The 14,377-nt window shown below is 38.7% G+C and overlaps 1 protein-coding gene across 1 annotated transcript; it reads right to left on the reverse strand.

Annotated features, from left to right (window-relative positions):
- Positions 1 to 1,178: 1,178 nt before the first annotated feature.
- Positions 1,179 to 14,108, reverse strand: arsh (arylsulfatase H). Its single transcript, XM_074695167.1, has 11 exons — positions 14,022 to 14,108; positions 13,135 to 13,299; positions 12,889 to 13,010; positions 12,669 to 12,791; positions 11,846 to 12,048; positions 8,348 to 8,568; positions 7,774 to 7,910; positions 6,274 to 6,411; positions 5,736 to 5,895; positions 5,171 to 5,292; positions 1,179 to 3,309 (listed from the first exon to the last, which is right to left on the reverse strand). Exons 1-11 carry the CDS (start codon positions 14,087 to 14,089, stop codon positions 2,900 to 2,902), a joined length of 1,869 nt encoding a protein of 622 aa, XP_074551268.1. The 5' UTR covers positions 14,090 to 14,108; the 3' UTR covers positions 1,179 to 2,899.
- Positions 14,109 to 14,377: the final 269 nt, after the last annotated feature.

The raw sequence follows: 14,377 nt of genomic DNA on the forward strand, positions 1-14,377 counted from the left end.
GGTCAGCGACGTTCAATCCCACCAGCCATCATTAACTTTGATGCAGAGCCAAATGTCGTTGTGTATGGTCGACTGCATGATTTACTGTAACAGACGTGTAATGGAGGAGGAGAGGTTACTGTAATGAACTCGCTGTGTGTATGATGTACGCGTCTCTTAAGGGTGGGGAAAGAGTAAATACTAACACGACAACAATGATGGCAACAATTACATATATCATAATAATGATGATGATAATGATGAAATTCCTCACTACTTTCTAGGACCCAAGTTTTAAGAGAGCGATGGGGAGGAGAAAGAGAGCAAACAAGGAAATGATGGAGACAGGGGAAGCCGCTAAAGGAAAGGAGAGACAGAGAGGAGAGAAGGAAGGGACCAATTACAGGCTGCCGCCGAAGCAAACTTTGATGTTTTGACAGGCAGCCACTGCTGGAGGGAGAGGGCATGAGTGTTGATGATGATGATAATCAATGATGATGACACTGATGATGGAAGAGTCTTTAGAGTCTTTTATTATTTAAGATCTGTGAGGCATTGTGGTCAAACTAGGACACCCTGCTTGACAAAACCCACCCTGTCTTTCTGTCCTTAAGCTGCTTTTTGTTATTACTCAGGGAAAATGGCTGATGGGAATTTGTTTGTCTGAGATTACTAAGCGTCATGTCGTCACTTGAAACAATGTGAGTGTAGAAGAAATGGAAGGAGATGTGGGAATGAAAGGTAAAGAGGAGGCATTCAGACCGAAAATTAAATAAACATCATGTGTCGTATGAAGCACCAGCTTAAACTTCTAGTGTAAAAATAAAATGTCATGTTCTTTAAATGTACATCATGTCTTCATGCACCTGAAGCTGCCTCTCTATTCTTTTCACCCTCTCATTTGTCTCCCTCATACAAACAAACAGCAGTTTACAATCATCCAATCACAGTGTAACTCTGCCCCCTAATGGTGAGTAGTTTGAACTGACACGTTGATTGATTTATCTCCATGGTGGGGTTGTGCCTAACAGAATCTGAAGGAATCACTTTGAAAAACAAAGGTCTCACTGTGAGCACTGAGGATTTTAAAGATGTTTTTTTGTTTTCATTTTTTATTTTTTGTTGTTGTTATTATTTTTATTTTATCTATTTATTTACTTATCTATCTTTTTTCAAAAAAAGGATTAAAGTTGGGATAAAGTCAGCGTGATGTGTCCAAAGAAGCAATGAAGTTCATTTTTATTTTATTCAAATTTTATTTAATGCAGTGCATTGATTTTCTTTGCCTTAAAAAAAATGCAATTTCAAAAAATTTGTTCACTTGACAAAAGATTCACATGTAAACACCAGACTTCTTCATTTTCATTTAATGACATGGTCATCTTCTCTATGCTTTGCAGCAAGTTCCTCTTCTCAGTACAATACTGCACTTAAAGGTAAATTGCATTGTTTATTCGTTTTATACGTTTCAGCTTAAAAAATATCTTTGTTAAAGGCACTGTGAGGAAGTTTCAGAGTGTTTCTGTTGAGGCCTTTCCCTCCAACAGTGGATTTCCCATGAGCACCAACACTCACTATTGTAAGTTAACATGTGGCTCTTTGTTAAGTGTGCATTTGTTGTAGACTTTTTCTCTTTTGCAGGATTTAAAGTGATAATGTGCCATCTCTAGCAACCTTTTATTAAACTTATGGCGATAAATCTGACATATCTTTTTTTAATGCAACCCAACAGCTTCTGTGTCTTTGTGTGCGCTACAGTGTCCTGACAATTAATGGATTATAAAATAAAAGCATAGCTCAGTTTTTGCCTTTAAAGGCAGAGTCTGCAGGATTTTCCTAAAAAAAGAATGTCAATTCTTAAAGGAATAATCTTGCTAATATTAATCTCCTATGAGCCTTGGTTACATCAGCCAATCACAGAGCGCCCAGTGCACAAGTGACTTTGTGTGTTGATAATAGGGAGTGGAGGGAACTAATCAGAGCAGCTACGAAAGTGAACATAGTAAAGAGGAAGAAAAACAACTAAAGTGAAAGAAAAAGCCAAACAGATTAAGAGTAGCATGGGTCTAAGAGCCACGTGAGTTAGCTTTCTGCTAACCAGGTACGTGTCAAATACCCGTGATTAGCTTGTGCTAACATACCAAGTCAGGTGCACTGCTCTCAAGTCGCAGTGCTACAGGTGGTTGCTGGGCTAGTGAGTGTGTTCATGTAGCTTTGGTCAGAGGAAGTGGGTGTGGGCTGCAGCTGGCACTGAGCCAAAGAGGAGGAGACCAGTTTGAATGTTGTGTTTACTGACAAGCAACAGAAATTCCTGCACACCCTACTTTTAAAGACAAGTTAAGCATTCACATACCAGCTATAACTGGTACTTAAATTATACACAGACTCTGCTTTCATAAAGAAATACCAACCAATCACGTCACTGATCATTTCATTTATAATGTTGGTCGGGATATGACATCAGAATCAGTGATACTACTTTCAAAATCTGTTGAAATTTCTCACAGTGCCTTTAAAGGTGACAAAAAAAGAAAAACAAATTTGTTTACTGTTGTTTTACAAAAGTAAACTGTAAGCTGAAGTAAATCTTTGAGTTTTACTTCATACTTAGGTAAAGTAGAAATCCTTTCATTGTGCAAATGAATGAATGGAATGAATTCATATGGGAAATGTTGAAAAAGCTTTAAAAGGGCAGCACATTGGGTTTTTAAACCAAGTCCAATGCCTAAACTTTGGCATATCAAGTCTTTGAATTGTTAAAATCTAATGAACGCACCCCGGACCCCAAAAAGGACAGTGGTCCATTATTCATGAAGGTGTGATAACCCTGCTGTGGATTCCAGAGGAGCTTCACCAAGTCCAGGAAAGGATATTTAAAAAAAAAAAAAAACTTTTTTAGACTGTCTGGCGGCTTTTTCCATTAAATATTTGTCGTGTCCTCTTTGCAGCCGCAGAATGGAAAAGTCCCACAGCAGGGCTGCAGCCAGGGTCTCCACAGAATCTTGTCCCACGTCATCTGGCTCTGAACACCAGGAGCATCTGTGCTGCTTTTAACAGAAGCATCGCCGGACTCCTGTGTGTGCGTGAAGGTGTTATTGTGCCTTTCTACAGCTTTAGCAGTCTGCTCTAGGATTTCAGTGTATCGCGGCTCAGTATCAGGGGTCAGTGGGCGGGACTCTGAGGGGTCGTGGAAAAGGTCATACAGCAAAGGTGGGTTGTGGTGTGTCACAAATTCTCCATGACAAAAACAGACCCCTGTTTTGTAGCATCCACCGGCTCCGGGGGGAGAAAAGTTGGGGGTGAAAAGGTGCACCTTAAAGATGGAGTCGCCTGGATGGAAAATCACATCAAAGTGTGACGTTAACAGTTAATACTGCCACAGCTTAAAGTCAATCATTGTAAGATATTTCAGGTTTAAAGGGCTATTCCTTCATCATCAGTATGATCTAACAGAGAGAAAAGTAACTTTAAATGATCCTGATCTTTAAAATACATCAATTAAAAAATGCAGAGTGGATTTAACTGTAAAGGTTTATTTGCGTTCATCTTCGTGCTTAGAACCAAAACCCATTTATTGCAGATGGTTACAGAAAATTCAGCTCTGTTGCTTCAAACTCTGCACTGTCAAACAATGACAGGAGCCAGTTTTGGAAATTGTTCCCTTCATTACTCAGCTGCATGTGCTAGCAACGGCAGCCCAGGGACAAAAGCGGCAGAACATGCAACCCAAAGGAGTAAGAATAGTAAGTGCTGAAGCTTGTACCACAGCTTGTACCTCTGTTTTATCACTCACTACATCATTCACATTGTCTTTCGAGGCAAAATCAGTAGAATAAATGGAGCACCAAGAGCTCAGAGAAACAGATTTGACTGTTGGAGAAGCAGCAGAGGAGCCTGACACGGCCATGCTTTATGTCAAATGAGTGCTGGAAAAGTGTAAAGCAAGCTGCTGCTGCTGCTGCTGCTGGACTCGGGAACAGAAGAAAAGTAATCCCTGGAGTGATGACACACTTCTCTATCTGGCACTTACAGCTGAATGTGTGTTTGCTGCATGCCAGGGGGGAACAATACCTTGTGGAGTACAAGGAGCTGTTTTTCAGGAATTGAAGGGTCTTCTTAAAGCAAAGTCAATAAATACACGGGGAGACAAGCGTAGAGTTGTTTGATTTACCTGCACCGATGCTTGACCTCAAATCCTTTTAAAGCCTTTGGGAAAAATAAGAACGTTGCTTGCAGGCTAAGCTTTTTCATCCAGTATCAGTGCCTGGTCTTCTAAAAGCTCTATTTGTTGAATCGGCAAAATCTTAAACTGCACGTACTAGACTTTAATCTTTGAGTGATGTGTGTTTTATGTCTTTAAGATGTGGAATAAAGCAACGATCAATCCTGGAAACAATGAACTCCACAGACTGAGCTGCTGTATGCAGTCAGTGTCTTAAGTCTCACTCTCTGCCCTCTTGTTTACTTTTTTTGATTTAGTAAAATAAATTAAGATGATAAATTAATGCATAAATCGACACTTGAGTAAGTAAATAAATAAATGCAGCATTAAATACATAAATTGAAAAATTAAATGATTAAATACTATTTTTTTTTGTTTGTATTACCATGTTTTTATTTTTATTCAGCTATCCATGTCCTCCAATATCCATGCTTTTTTAAATAAAAATATTTACAAATTTACTAAATTATTTGTGAATTTTAACATATCTAAATTAACTGGGCGGTCCTACTTCACTGTGAAGCATGAAAAGAAAGTGAGCTTAGATAATTTAATTATAATTTAGATAATAAAATTAAATCCAGAAATATAAGAATATTTAAATAAATAAGTAATTAGATATTTAAAATAAATATAAAACATGATAAAAAATATTAATGAATTAATAAATAAAACAAAAAAAACATAATTCAGAAAAAGAGAACCCAATAAGTAAGGTTAAAAAAAATGAAAAAAATGCATTTGATTTTTATTTACTAATTTAAATATTAATTTGTGTGTCAAAGTATTTGTTTATTTGTGTATGCATTTATTTCTGCATTTATTTATTCATTCTTTTATATTTAATTCAAGTTATGTCATTTTGGTCACTCCTACATTTTATTCTTTAAGTTCAGAACAAATGAAAGAACATGGTTGATTTATTTTGTTAATAAGAGTTAAATTATAGGTCTTCATGTGTGAACTTACTTCCAGGTGGGTGCCAGCGCACTGCATTCAGGTAGACCCCACAGTAGTGGAACATGAACTCATGCTCTGACCGCTCTGCCGTCCCCTCCAACAACGGCATGAGGTTGTAACCGTCTAAAGGTCTGGGAGAAATCAACAAGTCAGAGAACAGGAGGAGCAGAAATGTGATAAAATGTGTCCTAAAATCAAGGATAAAATTAAACCTAACAACAAGACGAGATTATGATTTTTAACTGTCTGACAAACTGCTTCACACTGTAACCAGCACATACACACAACTGTTTAAAGACGGATAATTATCTGAGACAAAGCAGAAAACACGCTCAGTGTGCCAGGATGAAAAATTGGTAGATAAATTACCCACAATTCTCTCTTAATAGGCTGAATTTGTTTCCTGTGTATAATGCAGCATTATCATCTGGCTACAATGCACTTTGACTACAGCGCTCAGGTTGCAGACTCCTTTATAGCACTTTCTCTGCGACTCTAGAGACTCTAATTGGGTCTATTATTGGTTTTCACATTTACAGAGATCAGAGAATCAAACACATGAGCCATTGTTTACCTGTCAGGTTGTGCGTCGTTGGCCAAATACTTCAGTGTTGGATACAGGTCCATGAGGCTGGTGGGTTCGTCCACAACTCTCCCAGCTGGCAGCCTGCCAGGCCAGCGGAAAATACCGGGCACCCTGATCCCGCCCTCCCATCCACCCATAGCTTTCCCACCTACAGGTCAGATGTTACACAACACAAACACCTCTATTATTGGAGCTAACACACACACTTCCCACAGCGGTCTTTTAACCCAAGCATTAAAACACAGTTACTCATGCCTTGTCAGGAGGGATGTGTGTTTTCTAGGGAGCTGATACACCAGAACAACTCTTTGTTTACTATAAAAGCATGATGATGATGATGATTTGATTTATTTCGGTCATCTCAGCACACTTATACAATATCACACATTTTCAATAGATCACATTGTACATTTCCGAAAGGGAAGACAGGAGAAGCAGAGCTTATTTAATCCCGTCCCCATATAAGTAAGCATAGCTTATAAGTTAAGCATAGTTTTGTAAAATAACGCTGTGAGGCGGTGTGTACCTTTGTAGATGCCATTCCAGCCTCCTTTCTGACCAACTTTTGAATCCCTATCCTCGAGGTGTCCACCGTGATCGGATGTAAAATACATCAGAGTGTTGCTGGTGAGGCCAAGGGAGTCCACAGTGTCAACTAGCTGTCCTGAAAGAGAAATCAAGACGTGTTAGACATTAAAGAAGAGTTATTAGAGGAAAATATGAAGAGAGCAAAGTGTTTACATCTGGTAATTTACTGAAAATTGTTTTCTGTCATTTCTGGTTGTTCACTGCCTTTCTTCTGACTTAACACCCAGCTGTGTAAATCCTTGATTTGCCAAAACCTCAGACTAGTCAAAGGAAGTTTGTTAAGATCACGTTTCATATCAAATCAGTCCAGGTTGGCACATTTATGTTTCTGATTTTATCTCTTCCTGCTGAAAATGCAACAAAAGCTCAGATCCTTCAGAGAACCTGAGAGTAGTTATTAATTCAACCCTCAATATATATGGAGATAGGAAAACTTAATATCTAAGACTGAAGGTTGGCCTGTCGCCAGTTTAGTAAATATGACATGAGGAGGTAAGGAAATAAGAAATATTCAAGACACACTGCAAAGTCAAAACTTGGAAAGTTACTTTTGTCTTTCTCATAAAAAGTGTTGTAGAAGATTTCATTCAAGCTTTATCTGGCAAGCTTCTTTCAGGATTTTATACGTCAAAAATAAACCCTGAATTACTGGTAATGACAAAAAATATATATAATATATGCAAATGAAGCTTAAATTAAGAAAAAAAAAAAACTTGGGTGATATCCTTATTCCAAGAATCTGGACACAGAAGATCTTCTTTTTCCATTTGTAGTTTTTTTCACCCATAACTTTGAATATTGTATTTTTGGGATTTGTCAGTTGAATGTGATGTATATTTCGTCTAGCAAGGCTTTTTATTTTTAAGAACTCAGACAAAAACTCTTCCTTAGTTTTGGGTTTTGTAGTGTGCATGAGGAGCCAAGTGAAAAAAGGCATCAACCAAACTGAAGGAAGTGGATTAAAACAACCACAAACCATTTTCACTATGGACTTTGGCAGTGTTTCGCAACTGGTTGAGTGAAAAAAAGCAGACATTAAATTTATTGAGGAAAAGAAAATAAAGGTGCTGCTGTTACTTTCTGCATTTATTAAGAATGTCATGTATTTGACCCACCAGTAGGGGGATAACGAAACCTCAACCATGGAAGGAATCAGAGGAAAAAAACATTTTTAATCAATAAAACCATATTTAAACTCAACTCGAGTTGGTAGTAATAGCTGGGAATCATCTCTGTTTTGTCTTCACTCAAAATTCTATTTTTAATTAACATCCACTCCTTTTTGCATTACACCTTAGGCTTCTACTTAATACCACAAGCTCAGAGCAGAACTGTGGGACTTTTGTCCCTTTTCCAACTGTTGAAGTTACTGTCAAACCAGTTTATCTCCTCAAAGTGGGAGTCAGTATTTGGTGTTTAAACGTATCCTGAAACCCACCAATTATCCAATCCATCTCCTCTAGGTTGTCACCGTAGCGACCATGGTGGCTTTTGCCAGCAAAAGCCGGGGTTTTAAAGAGCGGGATGTGGACGTGGACCAATGAGAAGAAGAGGAGGAAGGGACGATCCACATTTCTGAAAAGGAGAGGAGAAAAACAACAGTGAAATAATGATAACAATAACAACAGAAAGAAAACGAAGAGTGACATTTTAGGGATTGATCATGTCTTTTTGTCAAGTATGAAAATCAAAATCAGCTCAAAAAGAAATACTCTTACTGTAAATATCACCTGATGTATTAGTTTGATATTACTTCACCTTAAAAGTTTGGTGGAAATAGGATTTCTTAACTATGGAGGAGACATTAGCTGCTTTTATGTGATTGGAAACGCTCCACATGGAACGAACACAAATTCACACTCTTTCATCAAAACAGTTATCAAGCCACAGATGGACCTAAGTTATGAAATTGCAAACACTTGGGTTCCCCCGAAGAATTCATTGTGGTTTTCTGTGCTTCTTTCCAGGAAAAAAAGAACAACTTGTACCCTCTTTTGCTTGAGCATTCCTACCTCTTTATAAAATTCTGTGCTTCTCCCAGCAGCCTCTGGGGCACAGTCTCCACCGTCATCGGCTGCTCGATCACTTCTTGGTTCCTCATGAGGATGCAGTTCCAGGTCGGCAGGAATTTAAAGGGGATCCACCACACAGCGGCTGCTAGGACACTGAGCAAAAGCAGCGCTGCCAGGAGACCGAGGTTTATGTCGAAGAGACCAGACACACGGACACACACCTGGAAGGAGAAAACACAAACACACACACACTTCATGGATATACTAGGTTGGGAAAGAAAGGGGCAAAAACATGCACATTAAACACTAAATCTATGACTCTGTGAACATCAGATCTGGTGAATAAATATCACTCTATGACATTTTCTTATGCAGTAGCTTATATTTGTATTTCCATAACTTGTGGATCTATCTCAAGGCTGTTGTCATCTTTACAGGCAATTGAATAAATTGTGATGCAATTCCTTTCATTTGCCACTAGATGGCATTGTTAACCATTACCAAAGCATTCATTCATTGTGTGAAACAAGTAGCACATTGTTTATTTTTCAGAAAAAAAAGAACTCCCCGTTTAAATTTAGATCTGAACATGGTTCACAAACCTCTCCCTTCCTGATGTGGACTCTAACGTCATGTATATAATTGTGGCACCCAATAATTATTCTTTTTGGAAGTTATTTTGTTAGATAATTGATATTATAGAACTATTTTTTTTTATTTTTAGAAAAGCTTAAAATTGAGCTTTAAAGCTAAATAAGGAGGATACAGAGGGGAGTGTGAAGTCATGAAAAGACCAGAGTTAACTCAAACATCCTTCTGAGAGCACAAAGCAAAAATATCATGAATGTAATTTACCCAAACACTCTCCTGTATTTTAGGGGATTCCAGATGTTGCCAGCATCTCGTGAGGGTTTTTTTTTTTACAAGCAGAAATCAAAATACCAAGCACGAGGAGCCTGAAAATCTAAATTCACAGGGAATTATGCATCAAATTGCAAAGGCAGCTGAGTGGTAAGCATGTTTTTTAGTACCTTATAAAACTCAACCCCAAAAGGGTCTTATCACTCCAAAATTATATCCCAGTGTGAGGTTTTCTAAAACCCACAGTGGCTGCAACATTTGGCATCATCTCAGCAAAATGTACTTTTTCTCCACTGTACTGCAGAAACAAATGAAACACTTCCACCTAAATTCACACCATATGTTAGAGCTTCCACTAAAGCTGGCTTTTGATTCATTCTACCTTTTTTTAACACAGAGGCTTGTGTGAAAGCTTTTCCTTCGCTCTACCTGTTGCACAGCTGGTTTCCATTCATCCCTCAATCATAGAAATCTCATTCTGCTTCAGTTTCGACATTTCTCTGCTATCCCCTAAAACAGGTTTCTGGCTGACATGACTGTGAGTTTCACAATCACAGCTTCTGTTCCCAATCTGTGTTTTTTTCTCTAGCCTGTGGCTCATGTCAGAGTGATTACGCATTAGTTACTCTGCTTTGGGGTGAACAGCACAGCCACCCTTTGTTTTGCAGTTTCTTCATTTTTGACTGGCAACCCAATCAGCTCTTTCAGTTTTGTTCGTGCAGATATTAACAGCTCACGTTTCTTTTTCTCATTGTGACTGTCTTTATATGACTAGATCTGTCATGCTATGACCAGTGTTGGGAATAACGGCATCACAAATAACTGCAATACTAATGCCATTACTCTTTCCAGTAACGGGTAATCTAATTAATAACAATTTCAAATCTTGTAACGTTATTACCATTACTGACAGTGAAATATGGTGTGTGTCTCACTCAGCCAGGCACGAGAGAGGAACTCGAATAAAATGTGTTTCTCCTTCTTTGATGAGGGGGGAAAAGCAGCAGACACATGAGTCATGATGAGAACAATCATGTTCACGTTTTTTAACAGCTGATGCTAAAGTAAACTTTTCAGCAACAAATATCACACAGCTACCTATGTGTGTCTGTGTAACCTGCAGTTAGAGAGGATCTCATGCAAAGTCTTTGGATCAAACCAACTAGAGGGAGAGGGGTGGATGCTTTTTGAGGCTTGAATGTAAGATAAAGATAAAGATAAAGATAAAATATACTTTATTGTAAGGCACAAGTAGCCGATTTATTTTGACTTGAAAAATATGAAAGATGACAGGACCGTAATTAAAAATAAGGGGGGTAATCAGGAAAAAATACAATTCGGGAGTAGGGTGGGAGACAGGGTTAAATAGATGGAGAATCCCTCCTAAATCAGTAGCATCGGCAGGTCTATCTGACCTGGCTCACTCAGCCAGACAAGGGATGTGAATTGATAAGATTTTGTCAATACTGATGCCCTTATAAATTCTGCTTATCGATCTGATTTTTTATTGATTCTCTTATCAATTCCTGTGGTGAATTTTCTTGGAACAAAAAGTAGTTTTTTCAGGTTTTCTGCGTCAATAACATTTAATCGAGTTTATACTGTAAGTGAATAAAATGTAATTGGTCCCTGAGTCTGGATATTTCTGGGCATAATTATACAGAAACAGGTAAAAATTGTGACGTTGATGTACTGTGTTGTAATATATTAATAATTCAAATAGGCCATCTAGTGTCTCGAAGCGGTTATAGCAATGGTTTAAGTTGTTTGGAAGCTTTCCGTAGTTATGAAGTCAGCCATGAGCCTTTCAATTGCCTGTTAGCTTTTGACATTTGAGATTCTCAGTATTTTTTACAAAAGACTTGATGTGATATGTTTCTGTGATGAAAGTTGAAATTCTATTCTGAAGCTGAAGTTATACTGATGTATGCTAACTGCTAGCATATCAATGCAGTTTCCCATATAAGTTAGCATCAAGCTTGCGCTATTTTGTTATTTTGGTAAATAAGGTGATTTATATCATTCTGAATGTACTGAATATGAATCTCCTGAGAGAGAGTAATGTACATTTCTTTATGAAGTTAGTTCTAGAGTAAAACTTCAAGCTGAAAATCCTGAATCAGAGTTTCCTTGGGGAACATTATCTTACTGCTAAGCTAAGATAGCTGCGGCAGACTAGTCGATGTAAGGCACGACAGCTCTGGCACAATGTAAAGAATTGATAAGGGAATTGTTAAGCACAAAGGCTAACGATATCGATGGATTGATACATTTCTTATCGATTCTCAACAGGAACCAGTTTTTGATTCCCATCCCTAAGCCAGACATAGAACAGGAGCTGCAGATATAATGTGCCTGAGTCCGGAGAGGTCTGTGAGGTTAAAACTGGCATTTTCAGGACAGGAGTAAACAGACAAAAACAGACATGTGAAAAATATGTCCCAGAGCAAAATCTGCTCAAAAACTGACTTCTTTTGCAAAACTGAAGGCTTTTTTTTTTTAAGTAACGCAAGAATTAATTTTCTTAGTAACTAATTGCATTAATGAAGGACTACTTAATGGGGAAAGTAACGAGCTTATCACTTTTTGAAATGTAATTTGCCCAACACTGGTTATGACTCATTATATCACTCTTACCAGAGTTAAAAGACCAGCTACCAGCACCATGGTCAGATTCTGGAGCAAACGCTGGAGGTCTGCCAGGACGTCACTCCCCTCCCCCGGCACACAGTCATTAAAGAGGGTGAAAGGCACCCCGAAGTAGTAGCTGAAGCCGTGCTGGTTTGGATGGTGGCAGTGGTCTCCTCTTTGCTCGCAGTTCACACCCAGATGCCACTTACCTGCAGAAACAGAGAGAAAAATTCTTTAGAAAACAGATTCAAATATGAGTTATGAAAATGTTTTTCAACTAAAAAAAGCCTAAATGGTTTGCTGATGATACTTCTGAAGTGTGAAAATAATGGTGCAAGATGTGAAGAAAACACTTCATATTCTGCACACTCGCACCTAGATGTGTGTAAATATTCACATGCTTCTCTGTGCAGCTGACCCAGCTTTGAGCCCTCCAAGAAGGGGATTATAATCTACAGTAGTCTCCACTGCTGTCTATTTCTCAAAGAGATTTAACAAATGTGACCTCTGAATAACTGGTCACATGACAATTGGCTCTTTCACTAATGAAATTTCAGAAATGGTGGAGAAAAATCTCTGTTTCCATCCTTTTGTGTGTCGCTTCTTCAGCTTACGACAAACCTTATCATTCCTACCTTCTACCTTGAGGTGAATTTTCCCAATTGTTTTCTAAATTCTTACATCTTGACATGATGCTCAATTTTACATGGGGGCTAGCAGGATAATGCAATGCTCTTTCAGCTGTTTCCAATCACTCTTAAAGCCTACCTTTTAAAATTCTGTAACTTTCAGGGAGTTTGTACATGACTGGACACAACTTTTATCTCACCCACTAGACCCGTGGTGTATCCTTGTTGCTGCAGCCTCTTTGCAAAGGTGGTCTCAGTCGGTGGCAGCCCCCCTGAACCTCCCAGGAACAGCAGCACCTGTACACGGCCTATGGCTCCCAGTCCTTCACAGCACATACAATGATTTATTTCACAAACATCAGTTATTAGATGTACAGCCTATGTTTGCCATGGAAATAGGAGCTGAAGAGTGTCTGCTACCTGAGCGGGGTGCATAGCGCCCTGTCATAAAAGCAGCTCGGCTCGGGGTGCACAGAGGAGCTGCTGCAATGTGCTGAGTCAGCTTCACCCCTTCAGCAGCTAGTCTGTCCACGTTGGGAGTCCTACAAGGAAAGTAAAAGTGGGAGTAAGTACAACAGTAACAAAGGAACAATGTCACCATGAGAAAACTGAACAGAAGTGGGGGAAAAAGTAACAAACAAGGACTGGCTGTACATTAGCACTCACCTGATGGTGTCATTACCGTAACATCCTATATCACCAATACCGAGGTCATCCACCATCATCAGAACAATATTGGGTTTCCCCTCTGCCTCCTCCCCTGTAACATCACTCCCTACTGCCAGGAGGAGGGGGAGGAGGGGGAGGAGGAGGTGTGCAAACAGAGGAGCCCTTTGAGGAAAGAGACAAATATTTTTTTAGTTTGATGCAATGGAAAATTAAACAAAAACTGTTAGTGCATGAATAAGATGAATCACCACCAATTCTGTAAATGTCTCGAACATTTGATGTTTGTTTGTTTTTTTGCATGAGCTCTGAAAACTTGATTCATGTGATGGTAGAAAAATGTTACATTTTGTTTTGAAGTGAACCATGAAATCATTTTGGACTTTTTGTTTCTCCAGGTTTGTAGTTCCTCTTCACACAGAAATAAAAGGATGTTTGTCCAACTGTTTCCTTTATGCTTCAACCAGTCCTTCAGCAGTATGTTGCACAATACCAAAAACTGCAAAAGTGCCAGTCCTGTTAAACGCTATAGGAAGACTGAATGTCCCACTTAAACAGTTTGGACTTTTACCTCTGACAGCAGGAATTGTTGACTTTCCAGAAAATTCTACAACGATGCACAGACAGTTGTGTTAAGGGCGACTATTCTTCAAGTGTTCGACAAAATTTTACAAAAAGAAGAAAGAAAGACAAGAATAAAACGTTTGTTTTGACAGGTATGGGGTTAGTTGCAGGAAAGCTGCACAGAGAGGAGACTTGCGCCAGCGTCCAGGTGAACTTATCAATTCACTTCCTTATTCTTTGTTTATGCAGCGTGTTTTACGGTACAGCTGCTTACTCTTGCATTTGCTCTCAAAGACAGGTAAATTCCTCTTTACTGAACTCACCTCATGCCGCCGGCACAACGTACTGATTCATGAAACCACAACGTCACAGACTTTCTACTCTTCTTCATATGGACTCCTCTTCCTGAAACGGTGTAGAAGCGCACATACAAACTTACCGTAATGGCTGGTATAAATGTGCAACAAAAGTTTTTGTCAACGCTGTTTTCATTCTAGATACATATTTATGGACAACAAGAACAATAAAAAAAGATTATTTAAATTACTTTTGATGTTGACATTATAGATTTTCAGATACATAACTTCAATGCACATGCCTTCATTACACATGAGACATACTATGTGCTGACTAGCGGTGAGAAAAGTACAACTGCTTTACATTAACTGTTTACAGCATG

This window comes from Halichoeres trimaculatus, unplaced genomic scaffold (assembly GCF_033239565.1).
Source record: "Halichoeres trimaculatus isolate MK-OKI-2021-1 unplaced genomic scaffold, fHalTri1.1 fHalTri1_scaffold_19, whole genome shotgun sequence".
In the NCBI taxonomy this organism is placed as follows: domain Eukaryota; kingdom Metazoa; phylum Chordata; class Actinopteri; order Labriformes; family Labridae; genus Halichoeres; species Halichoeres trimaculatus.